The 25470-nt window shown below is 39.0% G+C and overlaps 1 protein-coding gene across 1 annotated transcript in view; it reads right to left on the reverse strand.

Moving 5' to 3' along the window:
• ift172 (intraflagellar transport 172) overlaps positions 1 to 25470 on the reverse strand; it is a 44203-nt gene that overhangs the window by 18462 nt on the left and 271 nt on the right. The window contains exons 2-29 of the mRNA XM_042389835.1: positions 24586 to 24729; positions 23496 to 23608; positions 23377 to 23416; positions 22952 to 23017; positions 22443 to 22522; positions 22165 to 22252; positions 21726 to 21940; positions 21471 to 21594; positions 21095 to 21190; positions 19869 to 20030; positions 18644 to 18697; positions 18356 to 18459; positions 17051 to 17136; positions 15676 to 15788; positions 11803 to 11970; positions 11106 to 11242; positions 9738 to 9845; positions 8722 to 8806; positions 8297 to 8389; positions 8025 to 8102; positions 7189 to 7437; positions 6405 to 6483; positions 6122 to 6242; positions 5499 to 5643; positions 2544 to 2633; positions 2201 to 2298; positions 1788 to 1923; positions 201 to 317 (exon numbers count right to left, since the gene is read on the reverse strand). Coding sequence (XP_042245769.1) covers positions 201 to 317; positions 1788 to 1923; positions 2201 to 2298; positions 2544 to 2633; positions 5499 to 5643; positions 6122 to 6242; positions 6405 to 6483; positions 7189 to 7437; positions 8025 to 8102; positions 8297 to 8389; positions 8722 to 8806; positions 9738 to 9845; positions 11106 to 11242; positions 11803 to 11970; positions 15676 to 15788; positions 17051 to 17136; positions 18356 to 18459; positions 18644 to 18697; positions 19869 to 20030; positions 21095 to 21190; positions 21471 to 21594; positions 21726 to 21940; positions 22165 to 22252; positions 22443 to 22522; positions 22952 to 23017; positions 23377 to 23416; positions 23496 to 23608; positions 24586 to 24729 — 3189 coding nt within the window. The remainder of the gene's footprint in view (positions 1 to 200; positions 318 to 1787; positions 1924 to 2200; positions 2299 to 2543; positions 2634 to 5498; positions 5644 to 6121; positions 6243 to 6404; positions 6484 to 7188; positions 7438 to 8024; positions 8103 to 8296; positions 8390 to 8721; positions 8807 to 9737; positions 9846 to 11105; positions 11243 to 11802; positions 11971 to 15675; positions 15789 to 17050; positions 17137 to 18355; positions 18460 to 18643; positions 18698 to 19868; positions 20031 to 21094; positions 21191 to 21470; positions 21595 to 21725; positions 21941 to 22164; positions 22253 to 22442; positions 22523 to 22951; positions 23018 to 23376; positions 23417 to 23495; positions 23609 to 24585; positions 24730 to 25470) is intronic.

Consider the following 25470-nt stretch of genomic DNA (forward strand, 5'->3'; position numbering starts at 1 on the left):
CACCACCAAAGCTTTAGTGTAGTATAACTGACAAGTTGATGTTGTTGTTATTTATTCTCGACCAACAACGTCTCAGAGATGGATGTGGATGAACTGTGAGGGGGTTTAAGACATTAGACGTACAAAACTCTTCACTCTCTTGGAAATGTAAGTGGATTAACAGCTAGCACGCCAACAAAACAAGTGTAGACCGTATGTACCCTGTATGCCTCCTCCCACATATCGTTGACTCGGTACATGTGGACAGCAGCCTTCCACTCTTCAGCCTCCATGAAATGATACTCTGCCTCTGAGAACCTGGATTCAGCCTCCAACTCCTACAAGAAACACATAATATACGACACATATCAGGCACAGCAAGGCCTCACAATCCAACACTGATTATTTTTATAGAGAAAATGATGAGGCGTAAATTTGTAACACGACTATATCTACAGTAGATAATAAGAGCACTAAGGTAGAGTTGAAATATAGTAATAATGCTTTCATATCTCTTCAGCACGTTTTTTTCAAGGAAAACTGCTGACAAAACCCTCTAAAAGCACTAAGTGATGAAATTCTATTGGATTTGTAAGGAATCTTTTTCTTGCATTTATTTATTTATTTGTTATTTATGTGTATTTCTCTCATCCGTTGCTGCCTGAGCTGTGCAAACTGATCTGACATGAGCTACAAGAATTTGAGGATGCTTGAGGATTTTTGTTAATGACCTGAATACGGTCTTGGATTTCTTTGTCTTACTTACAAATTATTAAACAGGCAAAATAATTAAATGTAATTTAAATATGGAAATGACCGCCACAGTGAGTCTTTCCTTTATGAACATTGCCACTGCAATACAGGAACCTATTAATCACTGAATCACTGCCAGCATCCCTGAGTCATTGAGGTTTGGTGTTGTGTCCATTAACTGCTATTTTCACCAGTTGGAGATCAATCAATTTGTTGGAGTTTTGTGGGTGGGATTATGAATTGTGACGTTATTTTCCTTCAAAAGCTATCTAGCTACCTAACTACATCCATGAGAACTAGTAACAGAAATAGTGACAGACAGCTTGGAAGACATCAAAGCAGCTACAGAAGCTGTTAAACCCATTCAGAGGATATAGCCGGCGGTTTCCTATATTTTTCTTATAATCAATGAATCCAAAGCCTGATATATCTTATTCCTCTGTGCAGTAGACCTCCGCTGTTGTCCAAAAACTATTAAAAACACGTCAATGAGCCAAACTGTTGTGCTACATTGTACATTGTAAATAGTTTTAGTTTTCATATGTAGCACAACAAGCTAGCAAAGCTCTGTAAATGAGTGGCGTCTGCCGTACACACAACTGAAAACATGAACATCACTGTTTTAAGTCTTTGGAGCTGTTTCTAAAAAAAAACCTAGTGTGACTGTGATCTTCCTGGTGAAGGAACATGTCACTCAGTGCAGCGGTGTGGTTTTAATGTGCGTTTTTAATAGTTTTTGGAGGCCTTATCCTTTAAGTAGATCTCTCTTAAACCAGGATATTTCTTTGATCAAGGTGAAAAATGTTAAGTCAACTCCTCCTAGCGAACGTCAGCAGGTACGCAAGGTAGAAACATCACTCACCACTGAATGATTAGAGCAGAACAAAACAAAATAACCCCAACTCCCAACACCAAATCAACTAAAATTAACACAATGTCAGGTTGAATGAATGAAGTAAAATGGCAATTTTTGGGGGCATTCTCAAAAGCTTAAATCTCAAGTTATTGATCTCAGAACTAGAGTTCATATTGTAGTCTTGATCACAGTGTTGTACCTTGGCCAGGTGGAGGTGGGTCTCTGTCAGCAGGTCGGGATGATGTTTGGCCACCAAGCGAATAACATCATCAAACATCCGGTTCTTCTTATACATGGTGATGGCGAGATCAGGCTGCTTCACTGTGGCGAACAGCCTGCACAGAAACAAACTCACAATCATTAGCTGATTAACTGTTTTCTGCTTCTTTATCTTTGAGTAACTTATAAAAGACTTGACGTGTGAGGCACCGCCGCGCTTTAGTCTAGAAATAATGGAAAGTCAGACAGCCGTGTCAAAACAGCGTCTGAAATTACCACCTGTCATCTGTCAGATACTTTTAAAACTTTTCTTTTCTTTTCTATAATTGAGGTCAGAGATCGATGCAGCCAACGATGCCGCATATTACTATAAATATAGTGATCTGCATTTACCTCTCAGCCTCCTTGAATTTCCCGTCTCTCTCCAGCTCCTGAGCTCTGCTGACATACAGAGCCATAACTTCCTCCTCTGTCATACACTTCACTGCCAACTGCAAGAAAATACATCCAACAACAACAGCCTTATTATTATTTCTCTGTAAAAATCCACCTCTGATATGAATTTATTCAATCTGACTCATTCAGGATGAAACAAAGGTAGAGTTTTTAGGACTATGGAGGTTAGTAAAAGCAGAGAAAACGATGAATATTTGTCATTTTAGGCTTTAGAACAGTCAAATTTCTTCTTTTTACTTTACATACAGTACATATGTGTGAAGTTTGTGTCCCTACTGACCTTATGAGCCTCCTCCCAGCGTCCTGCAGCGGTGTACATGTCTATGGCATCTTTAATGTGACCTCCTTTCACAAACAGTTGCTCTGCCACCTACAGGCCATTAACACATAAAAACACACACAGACACACACTCGTGAAATGTAAAATACAGCTCATATTATTCTTCAGCACAGCACATGAATATATTGAAAAGGTGTAATCAAAACACAAAAAAGCACTTATGAAAGACATTTCTGAGCCTGTATTTGTACCTATAAGATCATAAAATGGTGTGCTGTTGATGGAAGAATTTCAGAGATTTGTGAGGAGGAAAGGTGAAGCGTCAAACTAGATTTTTGCAACACAAAGGCAAAAAGGATATTGAATTTATTATGCAACAAATGTACGTGCTGCTATTTTGTTCGTCCTGATTAAAACCTGTCTCGTCACTGTTTTCGCTGGATAATTTTTCTATTGAAATCACAGGTGTGTGAGAACTCTCTTTATTGTTTTAGTTTGCACTGAATTATACTTTCCTGCAACTTTCACAAGTTGAAGAGCAAAGAGCTTGTTATCTTAATTACTTTCTGTGAATATGCCGGTGGAGCAAACAGACTGAAATAGCCTGCTATTTTCAGAGCCTGGCAGTCTGTGGAGGCTGTTTGGCTCAGCTGAGCTCATCAGAATAAGCACAGCACACTGCGCTTCACCATCATCTATCGCTTCTTTTTCGCCTTTCTTTGTATTTATGCCTGAATTCTCGCTTTCTCTTCTCCCTTTCAACAGCCTCATATTTCTGGTATTCAGGCAAGTATTGTAACTATTGTTACAACCATCCAACCTGTCATTATTGCCAAAGCATCCTCAAGCAACCCCACTGTGCACTATAGGGACTGAACTAAAGTTGATCCTGGACTCTGACTCTCTGGTTGAAATGTGTATGTGTACAGGGTTGTGTGTGTATATGTGTGTGTCATGGGTGACTGTATATATGTCCCTGAGAGATGTGCAGAAATTATTTGCCAGTGGCAAAATGTCACAGCCTGCTTCATCCCCTCTGGCTGTTTTCATTGCACTGTCCTGTCAAACTCTGCTGTCCACAAGGCCGACTGTAACAGCGTTTAGTCTGGTTTATACATTATCTTTATGAGGTAAGTATGGATAAGAGGATTTATCAAGAAAAGTCAAAATTAGTTTACTGATAATTTAATGTCTACTATCTGTGGGCATGTTTGACAAGAAAAATTAATAAAATCACGTCACCAATAATAGAAAATCTCAAAGCTGCTTTAATTGTTGTTACTGTCGTTTGGGCCACTTGGGGGCAGTGCTGTAAACACAGCATTGATGTCTAATTTTCTAAAGTTGAAAATAAATAAAATAAAAATGTTAGCATATTTACACATCCTGCAGACACAGAGAAACATTGACGCTCTTTTAGCTCCGTTTTGTTCTGCACCAACTCCTGAAGGAAATATCTGTTTTTTTTAACTTGCTAAATGCTTCACTAAGCTCACTAGCTAGTCGCTGACTGCGTCTGTCTGCTGTTTGCTGTTGGTCAGATAGTGAACTGTAGTTTTAGTGCTTTTTCACTGCTTACTGCTGCGGTTGATGAGAGCGGTGAGACTGATAACTAAAACAGTAAAGTTGCTGGTCATAAAAACCAAAATAATTGTCTGAAAAACACTAAAACACTTCTTAGAGCTGAGGGAAACTGCAGAGTCGGGTGATAATTCTCTGAGCTGGTCAGTATAAGCGACTCCTTTCACATTACATGTAGTCACAACAGATTGTTAACATAAAAATATTGATTAGTGTAGCTTTAACAACTGTTTCTATTTGTATACATAATGCTAAGTTCACACTACACGATTGTAGTCCTGAATTGTCACTCGCCGATAGTTTTTGGACAGACAGACTCGTCGGGGATTCCTCCTGGTGAAGGATCTTGTGATGCGTCTGTTGTTGATCAGTAACGTGGTGAGCAAAGCACACAAATAGTGCAAACAGTACAGCGATCTGACAACTTTGAAAGTCATGTAGTAGGGATGTGCAGAGAGCCCAGTATTTGTATTTGTATCTGTATTTGTATTCGAATAAAAGTCAAAAGAGGCTTAAAAATCCTGTTTTTGTTTTTATGACACTTTTAATTTTAGAAAATTAAAGTGTTACAATAAGTGTTCATGAATAAACTACCTTATGAAGGAGGTCCGCACATCGGGTCTTGAACTGGAGTCTCCCAGATCATAGACGACTGCGCTGATTACTGAGATAAAACTTTACTCATCACCTCATTGCAGACAGACCTCTACCTATTTATACACCCGTAACACAATGTAATGTGTAGGGAGGAACTTCAAAAGTGATTCTTGCTTTGCATTTTTCATTTATTGCCTATTTTTTACAACCTAACTTTGTGGAAAGGAGAAGGAGAACAACACGTTATGGAGAGTCTCTTGGGAGCACTTTGCTTGTGTCAGTAGCTCAGCTTTATCTCTGGAGAACACCCCCAACAAATCATTTTTAAAATATTTGTATGAAACAAATGTTCGTATAAAACCCACTATTTGTGCTTTGCCGAATAATGTATTTGTATTTGGGCACACCCCTATCATGTAGTGTGTGCTTGGTATTAGTGAGTCCTCCTATGCTCATCGTACTGTACATCTTCTGGAAGCTAGCCAAACAACTCCAGAGACAAAATGAGTTTTCTAGTGCGACTGTGACACTAAGACCAGAAATATCTGCTGCCTCTTTGTGAACAAAGGGGCACAAGTCGTCGTCAAGCTGGTGAAGCTCGTTCACACCACTGAGAGCAAAACCAATTACATCGGCTGTTTCACTGAGAACACGTCAACGTTCATTATGTTTCATGATGTATACAGCATACATCAGTGATCATCACCAAGGAGGTCGTAGATCAGCTGTGTTTAGTTCAGTTCAACGCATCTTCATTTTCTTCCATATTTATCTCACCTCATAGTCCTGCATGGAGGCGTAGTACTGAGCTATCTTGACGTAGTACGTCCCTGCTGATGAATCCTCCTGTAACTCCAGGATGTGGACGGCTTTCTTCCACTGGCGAGCAGCGATGGCCGCCTCAATGGCTTTCACAGAGCAGCTACGGGGGGCGAGAGGAAGATAATTCATACGTTTTAGCATATTTGTATGCAAATTTCATGAAATAAGCATAAACTCTGGATTGTATATTATGTTCTGTAGATAGTCATTAAGGTCTCCCACCTGATATTATTAATTGGCTGACATTAGGCCAAAATGGAGACACTTTTGGTTAAGGTTAGGATTAAAGTTTAATTTAATAGTTTTAGTGTTTAGTGGCTTTTTCAACCTGCAAAGAATAAAAATCTGGGTGCTGACTACCTGTCTATATTTGGTATTTTTGAAGCATGAATACATGTTTAAAGTTATCTCCTCTCATCTCCCTATTATGGTCTTGGCCATCTCTGTTGGATTGTTTTTTGTTTTTTTTCTCCGTATCATCGTTCCCCCTCTCCATCTGTCCGAATCTTTGTCTCTTCACTCCTCTCTCTCTCTCTCTCTCTCTCTCTCTCTCTCCATCCCTCCCCTACGCGGCGTACCCTGCTTCAATGAAGTGGTTGATGGCGGCGTCCATCTGTTTCTGCTGGACGAGGTAGTCTCCCCAGGCCTCCTCCAGTTTCACCACCTCGGCAGGGAAGGCGAGGCGAGCCAGCTCCACCGCTACAGGAAACAGGAAGGAGAAACTTTATATCAGATACGCCTACCGTACACCTGCACTCAACAATATACAGCCAACATACATCAGGCTTTGTATTAACTTAAATACAGCAAAGATTCTTTATTAGATTTATAATAAAGCTAGCTACATGTCTGATGATTTACCTTTCCTGAAGGCACCTCCTTTGCAGTAGCACTCCAAAGCTCTCTGGTTGTTCCTGATCTTCTCATACAGATCTCCTGCCTGGACACGACAGACAGAGAAAGATCTACTTACTTAGAGGAAATTAAATATTGCTAAGTCAGGATTGTTTGCCACTGATATGGTGGAGAGTTCACCAAACCACCTCAACGTTTATGCACCTTTAAACTGGAACTTTGAGCTTCTTTGTCCCAGTGCAGGGAAATCTTAATGTTACAGTGTGCGATGATATTTTTGGTAACGACTGAGGTACATGGAGTGCAGATCCTCCCTGTTTCCTGTCTGTTTCTCTACTGTCTAATAAAGGCAAAAAAAAAAAGGCTTGCAAACATATCAGCAGGTGTATTAATACCTTTTTAATACCTATGTTTCAGTTTTAATGTCCCACAGTATGAAATTCAGTTTCAGAGGCTTAACTGATGAAACCCTGCACCGTTAGGATACTTTCTGTTCTGAGATTTCATTCTCTTTAAGTCTCTTTCCCACCTGCTGCATAAACACAGATGGCTAGAAGAGAAGAATTTAGTCCTCAGACAAGCAGCGACACAGAGAGAAACACGGAGAACTAACAGGCAGATGGAGGGAGACAGAGTGTAAAAGTGAAAAACAAAGAAAACTGTTGTTCCTCTGTTGATACCTTTCGTCTCCCGGCATCTGTTAGAAGAAGAGAGGAAGACGACGCAAAAGGTGGGAAGGGGCTCAAATAGAGACACGGGAAACTGAAAAAGGGGCGCCTAACCCGCTCACCCTCTCATAAAACTCTCCTTTGATGAGACTGGCGGCGATGCGGCTGACGGTGTCGCTGTTGTTGGTGATCTGCGGCCGGCTGATGGCCAGGCGGGCGGCTTTAGCCGGCAGCCCGGCCTTCAGGTAGAGGTTGATGGCTCCCTGGAAGTCTCCCTCGCTCTCCTTCACCTCGCCGGCCTTCTCGTCCTGACTCGTCTCCGTCAGCCACTGGTAGTAGTTCCCCCGCAGGCTGTCCAGCTCCGGGTGGCCCTGAGGTTATTTTAGGGGTTGAGAGTGGATTTGTTTTAACTTTTCAGGTAATTTTGATTAATCTATAAGTCAATAAATAGAGAATTAGTCAACAACATTTCTGATAATTGCTGCTTTTCTGCTTGTTTTATATAAATGTAAACTGAATTTTCTTTGGGATTTGATTAGTTGAAATGACGATCACTTTGGGCTCTGAGAAACTGTGATGGGCTCTTTTTTTTTTAGGGCTGAGACTAGCTAATTATTTTCATTATCAATTCATTTTCTTGGTTGTTATGTCTAAAAAAAAGCCCAGTGTTATTTTCCAGAGCCCAAGATGAGGTCTTCTAATCGCTTGTTTTATCTGATCATTAATATATTCAGTTTTCTATCATATATGACAAAGATAAGCATCAAATCCTCATATTTGGGAACCTGGAACCAGTCAATATTTGGCATTTTTGCTTAAAAAAATGAAATGAGACATTAAATCAATCAGCTAATTATTTCAGCTCTACTTGTTTTATCATTAAATAATCAACAGATGAATCCATAACTAAATACTGCTGTTACTACGACCCCTATAACTCCAGTCAGGTCATTCCTACCTTGGCTTCAGCCACAGTGATGCAGTCGTCCCACATGTGGAGCTCTTGGTACATCTCTATCGCTTCATCGATGGCGTTCTGCAGAAACACAGAAAACAAGATATGAAACATTTGACTTACGCTGCAAAAATGTATCACGATCACGATCAAGATTTTTGTCTCCTGCGAGTAATTAAACAGCACATTGCAATTAGAGAATAAATAGTTTTTTTTTCTATAGACTTTCTAAGCAAAGTTTGTCATTGGGTTCTGTTATCTGAGATCTCACAGACCTGCTCCATGTAGTGCATCTCAGCCAGTTTAAAGTTCTTATCCAGCATGGCCATGTGGGCTTGGACTTGATAAAACGCCGTCCCATCTCCTCCCTGATCAAAAGAGACGCACACATTAACACACACTGTAACTTGTAAAGCAATCTTTAATGATAAACTACATTTAATTTTAATTATATCAATTCCAGTGGAGACTTTTAGTGAATCTTGAAGTTTCCACGTCCACCAAGACATGCATAAATCTTTTAAAGAAATATTGAATAATTAAGTTTTGATGTGTGAAAATGGCCAAATTTAAATCTAATGATATCTATATCAATACTATCTGTGTAGAATATTGGTATTTAGCTGTTATCTATCATACACATGGTCAGCGTGGAGTTTTAAGGATTTGTGTTTTGTATCTTTGCGTGTCTGAAACACACCATTTCCTTTGAAACTTTGTCTGCAATCTGGTTGGTTTGGTGGAGGAAACGGAGAGTGGAGACGTCTCCCAACGCAGCGAAACACCTAAACAAGAAAAGAGAAATTAAAAAACAGTAAAACTGCAACAACCAAGTAAGCAGGAGATAAAGACAGAGAGAGAAGTAACAAAGAAGGAATCTATTTAGCGCAGTGAAGGAACAAAGCAACACTGGTCGGGCAAAGCTGTGAAAAACTGTTCACTTAATGAACTGAGATAAATTAGAGCTTTTGTCTAATTAGCCTTTAGATATTCTACAGTCTGTGGGTTGAGAAATGAAAAGGTACGTCTTAGCATTTGGCCACGTTATTACCAACTCTCTCCGAACAGTTGCATCAGATTAATGAACAAGTCATGAAAGATAAAAAAAAAAAAAAAAAGTTTAAAAACTCCTTCTGTGCGTGTGTGACTCTTTCTCACTTCCCTCCCTCATTAACATCACTTCTCTCCCTCATTAACAGTACCCACTCCAGACAAAAACGTTTCTTTCCCCGATTTCATGATTTATGCAAATCAAGCCGACGCCTAACGAACAGCATATGCATTATTAATGACAGAGAATTCAAATGTGAAAAGTTTCTCAAAAAGAGAAATAAAGATGGAGAGAAGAGAGAAGAGAAGAAGAAGAAAATGCTTATGATGGAAAATTTAAAAAAAAAAAAAAAACTGTCTTTGATGATTAATGAAGTTAAAGGAGGAGGTCAGGCAGGGACACAGCCATCTGCCGTGTGTGTGTGTGTGTGTGTGTGTGTGTGTGTGTGTGTGTGTGTGTATAAGTGTGTATTTTTCCCTTCCAGGCGACCAAGGTGCCTTTGTTGTCTTCCTTCTGTCCGGTCCCGAAGAAACGTCTCAGTCACAGTAAAGACTGATACAGAATACAATTAATCCACATTTGAACATTAGTTTGCGAGGTTCGTGTGTGTGTGTGTGTGTGTGTGTGTGTGTGTGTGTGTGTGTGTTTCTGTGTGTCTTCCTGACCTTTCTGCGATGTGCAGCTGGCGTGCCTCTACAGCCAGCTTGCTGAGCGTCTTCCACATGGCTTCAGTCTCTGGTGACATCTCCAGAGTCTCAAGGAACGCTGTGGCTCTGTGAAAAAAAAACCCCAAAAAACACACACACACACACACACACACACACACACACAATTTTAATGATGTACATTATTGGGACTTGCTTTTTGTCCCTACAACATGAGTAAGTACACACACACACACACAGAAGTAGAGCTGAGTCACTTATGATAACGTGTCAGCGCAAATCTGCTCTACTTCAGTGTAGAAGTGTATTCAAAAGTCAGAAACGTATATGTTCATCAAACGCTGTCAAAAAAAATACTCGGTAAGTCAGGAGGGGATTGGTTTGAGGTTCAAGGTTCGATGTGGACTTTATTGTGATTCTCTTCATAGACAACACTCAGTGTCCGGGGGAATGATGCTGTGTTCCTTCAGTGCAACAGTGTATTCAATATCAGCAGATACAGTAAAAAGACAATAAGGAGCCTGTAGTTGTGAGTAAAGTGCAACGTCACACATGTAAGGATGTGTCTTGTTTCATTAAAAACAGTAAAATGTTATAATGGACGTAAAAATAATGACAACTGCAATAGTAAAGAAAACCAGTTCAGAGATGAAAACACTGACCACTACTAGGATGTAAAAGGGAACAACTAAAAGGACTCTACAATCTCTCAAATCTTCTGCTGAGGAGGTGCTGCTGCAAGATTTTGGAGCGTCAGAGAGCAAATCTCCACAGCAGAGGTCATCGGGTTAGTTGGAAAGGTCATCGCTGGTTAATAAACTGGTTCCAGTTCAATCAGGAAAGACAACACAAGTAGAGGAGAATGCAGAAGCTTTATATATATAAAGCCTTCAATCTCTTACCTGTAGTAATTACAGATCTAAGTGATGTAAATTAGCAGCCGAATGCTCCTAAAAGCTGGTTTTAGTTTGTGTGGCAGAATTCAGAGCTAGAGCGAGATATTCAGCTGCCGCTCCTCCAAAAAATGAGAGAGGTCAGTTACAACGATTTAGGCATCTGGTAAGAAGGCTTCACGAGAGCATCATTTTCGAGGTCTGCAAAAATCACAACACGCTAAAGAGATTAGATCTCCCAGCTGGCCTGGGAGTGCTGACGAAACCCTCAAGAAGAGCTGGAGGAAGCTGCAGGATAAAAGGACATCTGGCCCTGTTCTGCTCACCCTGCTGTCGCTGTGACTCTGACCCAGAAAAGCAGCGAGTACACGGAGGAGGGATGGACGGATGTTTGATTTGAAGTCATCCGTCAAACTGAATCACATTTTTCATACTAGATGTCGGCGATGGGACCTTTGCGTGGGAGCGATCCTACCTGTCATAGTCTCCGTCGTCGACGGCGGTACCGAACTCAATGAGGCCTTCGTCCAGCGTGTACGTCACGGTGTTGACGCCCTCCGTCACGATCACATCTGTCTTCCCATCTGCCCTTTCCAGATCCACGATGTCTCCCTGCCAACAAGAGGTAAAACTAAGTAAAACCTGAATATCAGAGAGGGATGTTGTGATTATTAGTTAGTAATTATCTCCTGCACACATTCATCTATCTGTGTTAAGTTTAAAAATAAAAATGTCAGGCTCAATAGTGACTGATACACCTTTACAAAAAGAAAAACAGCAAGAGGCTGCTCTGCCTGGTTTCTATTATTAACGGGAACATCAGCAAGTGTTACACGAGCAAGTTTCCATAACGTTTGTCCGCCCAGGGCAACGAACTGCTCCGGGACAGCAGCGCAAAAAAACAGACTTCGCTCACAAGCAGCTCAGAGACACAAAGCTTGAAGAAAGTACAAGTAAAACCAGTAGTTTGGGCATAAAAACTTGAAACCATAAAAAAAAACTACATCCTGTAAAACCTTTGTAGCAAAGACCTCAACATTTTTACCCACAGCATCATTATATGGGAGGTTCATGACAGAGAGATGATTGTAATGGTTTTCAGCCTTTATTTAATAGTTGGCAGTAATGTAAACAGGCACACGTTAACACATATGCACATCATAGAGTCTCACCTTGATTGGGAACATAGTGATGCTCTCTGGACTGTCGATACTGTACCAGATGCAGAGGTTTCCCCTGTTCTGGGCGACCACGACGTCACTGCCGGGCACCCACTGGACATATGAGCAGAAACTGAGCAGCGTGGTCTTTACGGCGCTCTCTATGTCGTACAAATGAAGCTGAGGAGGAAGAAGAAGAGGGAGGAGATGATATATTTTCATTATTGTTGAATCAGTGATTCAGTAAACGTGTTACTTGAACCTTTCTGTCAAAGGGAAAAGCAACATGCCTCTGGTGAGGTTACAAGATATTAAGACAGATTTACTACTAAACTCAATGATTGTACTTATTCTTCATGGCAGGAAGTTTAAGTTTACATGACATATCCAAACTCATTTGGCTTGAACAGAGTTGATTAACTTCCACCAGGTACATGTGAATACTTAAACTGCAATCTGTTCTACTCTGCTCTTAATGAGGTGAGATTAAGTAGATTCTATAATGTGTGTGTGAGAGAGAGAAAGACCACCCGCTGTTGTAATCAGCTACTTTAATTACCCCCCCATCCCACCACCACTACCACCACCACCATGTTTAATACTGCTGCGTCTATAGTTTCACCCTCAGCTGGACAACTTTTAATGCGATGAGGAAGAAAAGCCTGTTGATAAGTTCAAAGCAAGTTTCAAATTAAAAAACAGACTTTTCATGATTTCTTACTGGCAGAATATGCTATGAACATGAATATCAAGACTTGTGAAGTAGCGTAGATCCTTTTCAGTCTGTCGAGTCTATTGAGTTCAATTCTTATCCAGTTAATAGACATCGTCTCATCTTCAGGTTCCTAATTAAAGGGGTAAGATACTTAAAGATTATTCTGTAGCAGTGACATATTTTTTTTTATATTGATTTGATGCAGTATTGTGTGCAGTATTAAGCATAAATGTTGCACTGCACCAGTTACCTTGAAGCTAATTTGCATCTGTAGTCCATTACAATCAAAACATGCAACAGCACAACAACAAACAGTACAAAGCAGGAAAAAAAACCCCAAAAAACCCCCAAAAAACCCCCCAAAAAACAAAAAAGGAGGAGAAGAAAAACACAGTAAAGGTTTTGAATATACCTGTGCAGCAGAAACAACAAGCTAACATGTAGAAACAACTCAAAAGTATTTCTGAATGCATCAGAACCACAAAACCTTACAGAGTGTGAGAACCGTCAGATTGATCACACCGATTTGTCTGTTTCTAGTTGCCTGAAACCTTCCTCTCCATCCTCCACTGCTGCTCTTACAGATGTAACATCTGCCTCTTGCATGTTACATTAAATACATTAGTTGTGCTTTAAATGGTCACTATGTCTAATAGCAAAATCTTTTCATATAGAATATAATTTTGTCAGTAGTTTTACCTTTATTTAATAGTTGTAAGGTGTACATATTTGTGTTATTTTCATTATTTTATGCTGTTATCTTATATTTAATACTTGGCTACATAGTATCCACAGTAACAATGCAGCTATAAAGCATCACCGTGGGAACAAGTCAGACCAGGTGAGTGTGTGACTGTTAACTGGAAACCTGTAAATAATAATGTATAGCTGACCTGAGATAGACTTTATTACTAATTATAATTATATTGACATTCAGAGTGATTATCATCTGTATCAATAATCTGTAATATAGTGAGTTTTTGATCCTGGTCAAGGTTAGAGCGTCGACTCTGTAATTTGTTATTTAACGGTTATTAAGCTTCGTCACAGAAATCATTTATTAGTGTTGTAAGTTTCCTTTGATTATGTTTTTATTTATGTTAAATAGTTTTACTGAGACCGGGCTTGTTTCCCTCAGATCCCGAAATGCTTGTAAGCAATAAACAGACATCACTGAATCGACATCGGAGCGTCTGGGTGTCTTCGTTGGAGTCAACCATCATCATCATCATCACAACACAACGCAGAGACTGTAGGCTGTCACTATTATCAGCAATATAAAGGAAACTTAACTGGGGCATTATAAACTGTGAGGTTAATATAGTCCCCCGTTACACATACATGTTTCACAAATTAATTTTGTACTAAAAAAAATAATTATACATCTGTACCTGAAAGAGAATCTAATTTCAAATAAAACAATCTGTAAATGTCATAGCAAGTCTCACTAGAGTAAAAACTTGGACGCCACTGAGGGATTTCCAATTACTGGAGTTCTGCGAGTCTTTGCCCCTGGGCTTCGACATCAAACCGTTTCATTACCCGAGGCAACGACTGACAACATCTCCCCGCCGCTCTCATCCTGCACACAGCTTCTCAGAGAGCTCCGCAACACCTCCGACTGCAACAACATTTAAACACCTTTTCTACACGTTTTATTCCTGTACTGAGGATATGTTTCTCTATTTAAATCAAAGGAAAAGAACATTAGAAGTTGTCGACGGATGGTGGTACAATTTCGCTTTAGGGTTAGGCGACAAATACCATCAGTTCCTGTGTGCTAAAGAGACGTTTAACCTGACAGCTTGGAAATATTTTGATGTTTGGCAGATATAATGTTTAGATCTGTCTTTGTTCAGCATGTTAGACTGCAAACATGCTAAATGGCACTAAACACAAGAGACAGATGAGGATGATGGAAATGAGTTTTTTGCAGGTATTTAGTCATAAACAACTTAAAATTCTGACCTGATGGTGGCATGAAATGTGATGAAAAGTCATCACCAAAGTTATTACTAATTACTAACCAGTGGGAGAAATGAAAGCATCATGTCAGTCCAACTGATGTTGTTGAGACATTTTACCAAGAAACAGAAATATTAACTTCCTGGTGACACCAGATGAAAGGTCAGAGGTCACCAAAGTCAGCAGGATTCAGATATTTCAGTCTGGACCAAAGCAGAACCAACCAACCTGAGAGCCTCTAACGCTGCCAGAAACTATTAGTTTTATTAATAGTTATTTTTGATTGTATCTCTGAATTTGGTCATTTGAAAAAAGAAGAAGAAATGCAGGTAGGCTGCATGATTTTACTGTTTATATGTGTCACTAATATACAGTCCAGACATTAAGTATGTGGACAGTTGGCACTTCATGGCCAACCCCTAAACTTTGAGTGTTAAAGTTTTATCTTAAAACTTACAAGTCAGATATGAAGATTACTTTTAAAGAAGAGAAAAAATGTTTCAAATTTTTGTTTCTATTTTTTTCTATGTTGGAATTCACTATGAAAAAAGTCGTCAGGTCCATTTGGCCATGACCCTAGAGCAGTGGTTCCCAACCTTAGGGTCTGACCTCTCCTAGGGGTCGCAAAATAAACCGAAGGGGTCGAGAGACAATTAACCTCACGGAAAACTAAAAAACAATGTATGATACACAGAATCATATTCATTTTTAGATGTTTTGTCATGGAGGAATGTTGGGTCTGCTCTATGTGAAACATGCCCTGAGATAACTCACTGTTGTGATTTAGCGCTATATAAATAAAATTAACTTGACTAATCTTTACTTTTTTCCTTTATTGGGTAACTTTATCTCATCAGACCTCTGAGATATAGTCCAATAAATCATGAAAAGACTCATTTTAAGGGGTCACAAGCCAAAAAGGTTGGGAACTACTTCCTGAGAGCACATAAATAAATGTACATGAATGCATGTACATTTATTCAGACCATCATACTACCTGGATGACCGACATACAGCAGCTACACACACAAAGCCTCTAAACATGTTTCAGGTGACGGATGTAGCTGTAACTTCAACCAGAAGTATATTTTCTACTTTCCTAATCATCATCTCGCCTATCATTTTCCTTCTCTGCCTTGTAGCCTTTAGGCCTCTCAGTCACTGTTTCCTCTCTGTCCCTCCAGCTGCCGAGGTTTCATTCTCACCCGCAGCTTCTTGTCCCTGAACAGCAGTTTGCGGCCGGTTTCATTGAGCTCCAGCCAGTCGATCTTGGAGTCGTGGCTGATGGTTCCCAGATTGTAGCCTCCAGCCAGGTCCACTGAGGGGAGGAGAAGAAGAAGAAGCGACGGATTAACTGAGCAGCGGTCAGACTGTTAGCGTGCCAGTGTATCGGGCTAAAATTGGCCTTTTATTCAAGATTAGATATCAGCCAATCACTTTTTTTTAATTATCCATGATTGTATCAGTGTCTCTACTTGCAAAACTTACCTCAACATATTAGTCTGCTGATATATGGGACTTATATCTAAATATTTTTAATTAAAATGAAAATTTAATGAAAATTATGCTGTTTAATTGATTATATAATGCAATTATCATAGTTGTAGGCAATGAGGAGTTCAGTAATCACCGGCAAAGGCTTGACTACTGTGAAAACTAGCTGCCTGGTCCCTTTCCTGTGTAAACAAGATATAATAAATAAATTTATGGAAGAAAAAAAACAACCTAATAATGGCGACATCATCAGCATCCTACAGTGTTCAGATGTCCTGAGCTGACTAACAAAAGCTGCAGATTGAAGCTGTTCAATCAAAGTGACTTTATTTTAGACATTTCACAACAAAAGTGAACACAATAAATCTGCAACTGTTCACAAAAGCTGTTGATTAAAATGAATGACTCGTTATTAGTTGGTCAGATTCACCAACCTGATCTACTCTTGGAGCAAAGAGTTTTCTCACCGACTGGAAATCAAGAACCCCAGTTTACAGCAATGTAAAGTATATATAACTTGTAGTTAATGGGATAAACTCATTAAAACCACTGGTATAGGCCTTTAATAATTCAGGACAGTGGAGCTACAACTAACAATTCTTTATCTTGTGATCTTCCTAATTATTTTCTCAGTTAGTCATTAAATATATCAGAAAATAGTGAAAAATGCCCCAAAACTAAAGGTGAAGCTCATCAAATTGTCTGTTTACCCTTAAAACCAAAGTTATTCACTTTACCATCACATAAGACAAAGAAAAGCAGCAAATGTTTGGCATTTTTGCTTGTAAAATTACTTAAATGTTTAATCACTTATCAGAATAGTTGACAATTAATTTTCATTTTATTGAATAGTCAATCAACTAATCTATTATTCAACTAACTGCTTCAGCTGTACAGGACAGTGCTACTAGTGAACCAGGAGCATCACAACAAACTTCAGCACAAAATATCAGAAATCAGCATTTTCAGTTTGACAGTAAAACATAAAGTTTTAAATCCAAGTGTCCAACACCTCAGTGACCCCATCCCCGTTCACACACACACACACACACACACACACACACACACACACACACACACTCTTACCAACAGCGATGGTCTTTATGTCAATCAGATACGCCAGCTTTTTGTTGTCCTCCACTCCTCTCTGCTTCCTCTCATTCAGACGGACACTGAACACACAGAAACACACCTTTAATAAACCTTTCAACACATCGCTAAATGTAGCATCACTGAATTCAACACATGATTATAAACATGTTAAGTATAAAATCCATCATCAGCTCAGGATAACTGGCCTCAGCTGTTCCTCATCATACTAGAAACCCTGATCATGATGTTGTCATGCTGCAGCGTCCGGCCGGAGGCGAAGAGCAAGTCAGAATCTCCTGAAACCTGCTCGCCTCAACGTTAGTCAGTCACCGAGGGACTGTCGGTCCTGACATGTTTGACAGGTCTGAATACATTAACATGGATGTGTGCTGACTATCAGGCTGAATACATCAGCGCTGATCTCCAATTAATTCCCCTCAGCTTCACTGTAACGACACCTGAGATTTCTGCACGGCTCAATACAGCCATCTACTGGTCAGACATGGAAATACACAGTCTGTTAAGAGGACTGTGGTCAAACTTGTGTAATGAGATTCAAACTGCATATTAAGTATATGAATTTGTTATTGTTTATATGTCATGTTCATTAAAATAATATGATTATGACTATCTGTTCAATAAATGTCTTTTAAGTCGTCTTAATTTGACACGATCCCGGTGGCCTTGTGGTTAAAGGATCTTCTACGCTGTGCAGCTTTGGGTCGAAAGTTGTGACAGTTGTGAGAGAAATGTGGTAAAACCTTTTGTGCGTCAGTCTGACACTGTGATCTAACTGTTAGACATGTCCAACCACAACAAATTTGGCGTTTTGACAACCAAAAACAGCCTGAGGCAAAATTCTGACAGTGTCATAAATTTAAGACCAGACTCTCACAATGAGACACGGATATCAGACATATTGTGACAAGATTTTATGAAAGGCGTCTTGCACAATTTGACACGCAATTAACTTACTATGTAACTTGCAATGTCCTCAATTCTATTCTATTGTTTCTCTACTGTAAGACAATGAAACATATACAGTAATCCTAATAATATATTTATATATCATGTGATTAATCAGATGTTTTGTAAGCAAAATCACTGCTGAAAATCTCCTTTCTCTGTTTCAATTCCCTGTGCAGCTTCAAATCTGGTATTATTTTATAAATCTGACATTCATCAAAACAAGCAGACAGTAGATCAGTAGCAGCTGTCTGCTTGGAGTCACACAGACCTGTTTGGGGGTGTTTCTTTGCAATTTAATGAGATGTGTTTGTTTTGTGTCACTGGACGTACCTGATGAGATGCGGGTTCATGAATTCTGTTCTGACGGAGCCGAGGATCTCGTTGTTGCTGTACTCCACCAGGCTCAGCTCCCCGGCGTTAAATATCATGCACACCTGAAAACGAGCACGAGACGTGACTCAAGACCTGAAATACGAACCTGCTTGGCAGACGTGGTTATGTTCTACTCAATTATAGGCCTTTTGTGCTCCTTGGCACGGCTGATGGGGAAAACAAGCAGGTAAATGTGTTTTTCATGAGAAAGTCTGAACGCTGCCAAGAACACGTTTGGGTACTTACTGTTTCATTTTCAAAAAAGAACTTTTCGTTCCCTCCAGAACCGGGCCACGGCACCTGGAAGAGACGCAGCAGAATTAACATTTGGATTCAAATGTCAGAATAATAGTTGTAGGGGCCAAAATATGTTGTTATTTCTGTTTATATATTGACGTGGGCATCACGTATTGCGTCACTTATGTTGCTTGACACATGGGTCATTTAACCTGTTCACTTAGGTGGTGGCGAGAGTTTTTGGACAAAGGGAGTTGGTAGAGCTCTGATATTTTCTGTTGACCATCACCATTGTCACCATTGCGACCATTGTTACTATCATCACCATCGTCACCATTGCGACCATTGTTACTATCATCACCATTGTCACCATTGCGACCATTGTTACTATCATCACCATTGTCACCATTGCGACCATTGTTACCATCATCACCATCGTCTGTTCATCACTTTATTGTCACAGTCAGATTGCATTTTTTGTATATTTTTTGTGCAACAGCTGATTGTCAGACTCTTTCATGTTTGTTTATTTTTTCAATAAAACATAGTAGATTGAGTTCTGCATGTTTCAAAAAATGTCGTTGATAATAATTAATTGTGCATATATTCTTTGTTTTGAGAATCTTTTTGAAAAAGCGACCTTTGTGAATAAACCATTTTCCCATTATAACCATTATATTTACAATAAAATCAATCTTAGTCTTTGCATTTAAAATATCCTGTAACATCTTTAATATAAAATTTAAAATTATGTTTATGTTGGAAATGAAAACTAAAATGTGACTGATTCATTATCTTTTCTACAAAAACTAATAATAATTAATATCTACGTCAGAAAAACGTGAAACAAAACATTAGTGGGGTTTATGTTATGTTGTATGTTATTTGGGGGTTTTTACGTGTATTTTCTGGTCTCATTGGATGCACAAAATTTATACTGTAATGACCAAGTTTTATTCCAGTCAGTATTCTCGTTGCTGATGTGCACAAAGTGAAATGATGTTTACTGCTTTGTTGTGTTTGTTGTAGCTGAGCTGACATACTTTAACAGACACTAACTACTGTGATGCTGTTCAAAGACAGTTTTCAGTGGAATTACTCATGTAAAATAACTTGTTCATAGTTCATTGGGCTCCTCATATGACATTACATTCATCTGCATTGAATTAGGATGGAGGCAGATATTTCAAATCTATTTTTTGTGATTTGGGTGAACAGATCCTTTAAGTCCTACCTCACTCAGTTTATTTGTCAGCAGGTCTCCCAGCAGCAGCGTGTCGGACGTGTGAGCCACCAGGAAACGATCCTTGCCCATGATTTTAACTTCTTCTATCTCGTAACCGTAGTAGGACTTCAGGACGACCCGCGTCCCCGTGGAAAGGTTCCTCACTATCACCTAGAAGAGGAAGAGGAAGAATTATCAATATTTCATTTGGTTTAGAGGTTAAAATTCTGTGATTTACAGGAATGGATCAACAATCCTTTATGAGTCGAGTTTTAATTGTTTAAATACACACTGCAAATAAGTAAAATAACTATCAGCTGTCTATCAACACCCGGCAGACTGAATCAAATCAAAACTTCTTTAAGGAAGCGACTGCGGTTCATTATTGGAAAGAGTAATTACTGCTCGTCCGCTGTCCGCTTCAAGGAATTTCTCCGTCGTAATCTCATCATTTTTAATTCGTATCTTTTTTTTTTTTTTCAAATCGGTGGCTGCACCATCCGTGTTTTAATTAACTATTTTCCGTTAATCATTAAAGTCCAGATTGATTTCTGAATGAAGTGACTCATTTGTATGTATTTCTATCAGCATTATTATTCTCTGATAATACAAATACAAGAAAGTCTTTCTACCAGTTTCTAAGGTTTATAAAAGACCTAAGATGATAATATTTGCTCTCCAGAATGATGGGATGGTTTGATTAATTTAATGGACAACACAAAATATATATAAATATATATATTTACATTTTGTCCCTAAAACTATCTCCAAACAATTTAGTATAAAAAATATGCATATCAATCAATGCACAATCAATCACACAAAATCAGAGTTGGTGATATTCCTAATAAATATGAATATAAGAAGTACATTTTAACACGTTTATGTTGTGATCGTTTGGTAAACAGCTCGGTTTGACTGGCGGATCCAGATCATGTAAACTAGTTTCTTGTTCATGTAAAATCTGAAATATATTTAGCAGCGAAACAAAAACCTGCATGACTGTTTCCAGAACCTTAATTTGTGTTTCTTAATTATGAAATTGAGATACTGAACTCGTTTTGTATTGAATTAATCAAATCTGAATTATTGGTCTTTCTTGAGCAATCAACTGGACTGTTTTCAATTTCATATCATCTGTTAATTGGCGGGAGGAGGAGAACAAACGAGGGTTTGAATTACTTATTTGTTCCTCTGCTCTGCCAAACTATTTCCCTCATTGTCTCGGTCTCTACCTGGCTCAGGCCAACGTAGGTCATCTCAAACTTGTTCTTATAGATCGTCCTCCGCAGGCAGCAATCAAACAGCTCCACTCCTCCACACAGTGTCCCCTGTCAAACACAGAAAACAACATTTATTCTTTACTGATTTGTGTTTTAGGTCAGATTTTAATCATAACAGCAGCAGCAGAAGAAATGCATTTTAGTGGCTGCATAAAAACACAGTATTTCCATGCAGTAAACTGTTTATTATAAGAGTTAGAGACTAAAACCAGGTTACTTAAGTGGCCATAAAAAGCCTTCTTAGCTTCACAGCTAAGTTATACTGTTACGCTGGATGGTGGCTGGCGTTGAAGTCACACTTGAGATTAAAATTAAAGAAAGTATTTACAGCACAGAGGCGTGATCCGTCCTTCTTCCAGGCCAAGCTGGTGATGGTGTAGAGGTTGAGAATCTCTTTAGGTTTGGCTTCATCCCACACACCTCTCCTCGGAGCCCAGTTAAACACCCGCAACCTGAACCCAGTATCAGGAAGAACTTACTGAACAAATGATCTGAGATGTTGTTTTATTTACATCACTATGGCTGACAGGAACCACAGTGCTGATATTTAATCTGCGTTTTAACCGAGAGGTTAGATACTGACCGGTCATAGCTGCCGAACACGACGGACTGTCCGCTGGGGCTGGTGGCGGCGACGCAGAACTCCCTCTCTGTCTGGTCGCGACTGTAGTCGAAGGTCTGCAGGACGTGACCCTCTCTGCCGTAGGCCACCACCTTCTTGTCGCAGCCGCCCACCATGATGCTGTTTGCGCCCCAGGCCAGCGCGTAGGGCGGGCACGGATGCATCAACAGCTTACCCTGCGTCACAACGTGTCAAGGTGTGTTTTGTTAGTGGCACAGACTAACCTTTACCCTAAAATGTGTCTGTGTGAGGAAAATATTTAAATTAATTCTAAAAAAAAAAACTGCATTAATTACATTTTAATTTATGACTAAGATAGAAAAATACACAAATACACAAATGGTATCAATGGTATCAAGTCCATTCAGTACATGATGGGAGAGTTTGAGTCTGTTAGTACCTGAGACTCTCCTGAGCCTTCATCATCGAAGAAGTAACGAACGACTGTCCCGTCAGCGTGGCCTGACAGGATGCCTTTACCAGAAACACTGAACCATGAGAGAAAGAAAGAAAAACACAAGCAGATCATTTGTAAAAATTGGCGACTGGCTTTGCATTTTGAGAAGGACGACCAGCATGCACGTATCATTTTTTACCCCCAGATGTTTTGGGATTGACAAACCAACGGTGCCACTTATACAATCTGTTAGTTATAGTTTCATATTAATATGTATTTACTTGGATGTCAGTGAGACGACACAGGACTCGGTGCCGTAGATGGTTGACGACTTGTTTGTCTGAGTGTTGGCGAGGCGAACCTGTGAAAAGAATCAGAAACTTCAATATATTTTTCATTTAAACGTGCAAAGTTTCCTTTATCATCCAACCTAAAACGGCTTTTTAAGGCTGATATGTTTGCAACAAGGCAGGTGGCAGTTTTTACAACTGTTCATTAAAATAAAAAAACTGTCTGTTGCTACGTAACAGAATAGCAAGAAATGATTTAAACTCAAGAGTTTGTGTTAAGACAAAAAGATTCAAGTCTTGACAAGGTGAAAAAACACCTTTGACACAAAAATTAGACCACAGGGAACTAAAATGTCAAGATAAACATAGAAGGACACTATCACTACAGCTACAAGCATCATATTACAGATGATAATATATGGAACAAACGTTATGTTAAGTGCACATTAACATGAGGTTTTGGGTTTCTGACGAGTGGTGCGAACATGTCGTTGACTTACTTTGCCGTCAACTAATCCATAAACAAACGCATGTTCTGCAGGCCAAAGCAGACACGTCACAGCGCTCTGAGATAAAGGGAACAACGTGACAAGATCAGGGAACTGATGACAGAAAGCTGGAAATTCAAACTTCATACCTGGAAAAAAAAAAGCTTTTCCAAGAATTAAAACACCATTAAAGTCAGAATTCTAAGTGGGAAAGATGTTAAATACATGATTTCAACATAACATTAGATTACATTATATTAACACAATAAACTGTAAAACCAACACAGCATTATTTCTAACATGTTTATGATCTGTTTTCAGTCTTTGATGACCTCAAATCTACAAAAAAATGTTTTTTACATGTTGATAATAAAACATAGTTTCTGCCTTTTCAAACATTCACTGCTTAAATTAAACATCTACAAGTGCTGACTTACTGTCTGGACAAATTTGTTGCAGATGGCTTTCTTGTCCCCCCTAAAAGTAAAAATAAATAAAACACTGTTTAGTTGCATCAACACAAACAGAAAAATCAAACTTAATGTAACGACATTACCAATCCTCTCCGATTCTGTAGACAAAGATGATGTTGTCAGACTGTCCAATGGCGATTTTGGTGGAGTCCGGTGAGAACACCATGTCATTGACGACATAACTCTGTTTTCCATACTGTCAAAAGATCACAGATCGAAGTATTATTACATAAACCTTTATTCATTCCACTCACTAAGCAAACACTTTAATCCAACAAAGCTTTGTGTCCACTGGAGTCACACTAATGGGTAAAAGTATCAACACAGTAATGTAAAAATACTTAATTACAAGTAAAAGTCCTGCATGAAAAACCCTACTACAGTAAAAGTACATAAGTATTATGAGCTTGATGTAGTTAAAGCATTGCAGTAAAAGTACATAAGTATTATGAGCTTGATGTAGTTAAAGTATTGCAGTAAAAGCACATAAGTATTATGAGCTTGATGTAGTTAAAGTATTGCAGTAAAAGTACATAAGTATTATGAGCTTGATGTAGTTAAAGTATTGCAGTAAAAGTACATAAGTATTATGAGCTTGATGTAGTTAAAGTATTGCAGTAAAAGTAGTGGTTTGGTCCCTCTGACTGATATATTATTATATATGACATCATTAGATTATTAATAGTGAGGCATCAGTGTTAGAGCAGCATGTTACTGTTGTAGCTGCTGGAGGTGGAGCTAGTTTACACTACTTTATATACAGTTAGCTAGTTTAGTCCAGTGGTTCCCAACCTAGGGGTCGGGCCCCTCCAAAGGGTCAGCAGATAAATCTGAGGGGTCGTGAGATGATTAATGGGAGAGGAAAGAAGAAAAAACAAAGTTCTGATACACAAATCTGTTTTCAGTTTTTAGACTTTTTCTCTAATCTTTGATTTTTGCTGAAATATTGGATCATTTGAACATTTATTGAAATGAAAGCATGTGAGAAGTTTAAAGGGAAAATCTGAAAAGTAACTAAAGCTGTCAAATAAATGTAGTGGAGTAGAAAGTACAATATTTCCCTCTGAAATGTAGTGGAGTGGAAGTATAAAGTAGCATCACATGGAAATACTTGAGTAAAGTACAAATATCTCACGTACTGTACAGTACAGAGTAAATGTCTCACTGTCCCACCTTGGAGTCCAGCGGTTTGGTGGAGAACTTGTCTCGTCTCTCTCCCTGCTCATCATAGAGCAGCACCACTCTGTCAACAGTGCAAACAGCAAACTTGGTGTTGTTGGGTGCCCAGGCCATGCACGTCACTTTTGCAGCACCCTCCTATAGAGACGCAGAAAACAAACAGTCACAAGTGATACCTTAGAGCAGTGGTTCCCAACCTGGGGGTCAGGACTATTTTGATAATTGAATAATCGTTTTAGTCATTTTTTTAAGCAAAGAAGATAAGCTGGTTTCAGCTTCTCAAATGTGATGAATTATTGCTTTTCTGTGTCGAACATGACAATAAACTGAATATCTTTGGGTTTGAGGCTGATAGTCAGACAAAACCTTGGATTGTGGGGAACTTTAACGGAATTTTTTTGGTCATTTTCTGACATTTTATGGACAAAACAATTAACTGATGAATCAAGACAATAATCTGTAACTTAACTGGTAGACAATGTAACATGTGAAGAGGGCTCCCAGGTAGACTTTGCTTTATTTTAAAGAGTCACAGGCCAAATAGGTTGGGAAGCACCGCCTCAGAGGAGCGTCTTGTTGGATCGTGATACATCCCGTTATGTTGTGTAAGGACTGGAGCTTGCACTAAACTCCACAGCAGAATTCAAGTATTTAAGCTTATGTGATGTAGTTTATGCTTAAACAACAACTGCACAAACACAACTGTTGATTCTGTGATGAATTTGTTGTCTTTTTTTCAACCCAATAACGCATCACAGTTGCTAGCAAGCAAACTGAGGTAACTGTAAAGAAAAAAATATATTTAAAACAAAATTAAGCGTGGCTCAGTAAAACCACTTAAATACCGAAGTGACAAGAGATAATTCGTGTTTCGTGATA

This window comes from Thunnus maccoyii, chromosome 17 (genome assembly GCF_910596095.1).
Source record: "Thunnus maccoyii chromosome 17, fThuMac1.1, whole genome shotgun sequence".
Taxonomy (NCBI): domain Eukaryota; kingdom Metazoa; phylum Chordata; class Actinopteri; order Scombriformes; family Scombridae; genus Thunnus; species Thunnus maccoyii.